We start from the raw sequence: 1,308 nt of genomic DNA on the forward strand, positions 1-1,308 counted from the left end.
ATCTACGAGTATTATAAACTCTGCTGATTTATTGTCTATAATCTATATAATCCTTTTTAAATTAGGTACCCCGATAGGAAAATATTTAGAGAATTATGTGACGAAATCTGGATGAAACTTGGAATGCTAGAATTATGCGTACATATTTCGAACAACACATGCGGAAGTAGAGACGTTTCATCAAATATTGATAAATACTTGCACAATGTATTTCTAGATAGTATGCTGGCAAAACAGCTGCGTTTTGGCGAGTCACCTTAATGCAATCATTGTGAAATTTTCTCCTTTTGGATGATACAATTATTACACAATATTTGAGAAATTTTTCTATCGGGGCATATTTAAAACATGAGGTACATTTCGAAACATGAGTGATGAAAGTTGATTGTATGTATGGGGTAATAATTATAATTTTTAAATACTAACAATAAGACAACACAAGCGCGCGCTTCGCGTACGTGACTATTTCTCTTAAGAACAACCCATTTGCTAAACGAAACAATCTCTAGTGGTTTCCCCACTTGTTATATCATCGGTATTTATTATATTTTCGTAAATAATTTGATCTTCGGGAATTAAATCATCATCATACTGTCTCGAATCGAGATTAACAATATCGTTGACGAAATTTGTATAAGATGTATTACTGTTTGAAGAATTGCAAATCTGCTTCCTATCCTCTACCTTCTTATTATCATAAACTTGTTCTTCAGTTAAGACACCATATTGTTTCAAATGATCTAGAGCGACAATGTCATTAACTACATTTTCACATGATGTACTACCGTTTGAAAAATCTCTACCTTTTCTAACGTTATTCCTTGTACCATTATGGTCAATTTGTTTCTCTACGTTTACGATATCGTCAAACCATCCTGGACATTTAATATCCCTAACAAAATGCTTATAAGATGCATCAGCATTTAAAAGATCGCTTTTCTGCGTTGTCAATTCTTCATCGATATTTGGAATGCATTGTTTGCTGCAGATAAATTGTTTTTCGACAACCAAAGAAGGTTTCTCTGGTTCATCAAAATTGCTAATTAATTTTCTAAATGACGTATCTGAACGTCTATATTTTTTCTTCGTTTCATAAACGTTTTGTTCTTCATTTTCCATACATACAATTTGTTCTTTAATATTCGAAGTATCAGCATAATTCGCTAGATTTCCATCATCAAAAGAACTTTTGAAAGATAGTTCGAAGTGTGAAGATACTATAGCCTTATCATTTTTTATACTATTACTTAAACTAGCAATTGCTTCGACACTATGATTTTTAATATTCTCTCTTGGACTACTACTATT

At 31.7% G+C, this 1,308-nt stretch overlaps 1 protein-coding gene across 1 annotated transcript in view; it reads right to left on the minus strand.

Moving 5' to 3' along the window:
- Positions 1–489: 489 nt before the first annotated feature.
- The window catches only part of LOC105566439, a 9,063-nt gene continuing 8,244 nt past the window's right edge, over positions 490–1,308 (minus strand). The window contains exon 5 of the mRNA XM_012020442.1: positions 490–1,186. Within this exon, the coding sequence (XP_011875832.1) occupies positions 490–1,186 (697 nt within the window). The remainder of the gene's footprint in view (positions 1,187–1,308) is intronic.

The sequence above is a fragment of the Vollenhovia emeryi genome, unplaced genomic scaffold (assembly GCF_000949405.1).
Source record: "Vollenhovia emeryi isolate VEMERY1.0 unplaced genomic scaffold, V.emery_V1.0 DF939145.1, whole genome shotgun sequence".
Taxonomy (NCBI): domain Eukaryota; kingdom Metazoa; phylum Arthropoda; class Insecta; order Hymenoptera; family Formicidae; genus Vollenhovia; species Vollenhovia emeryi.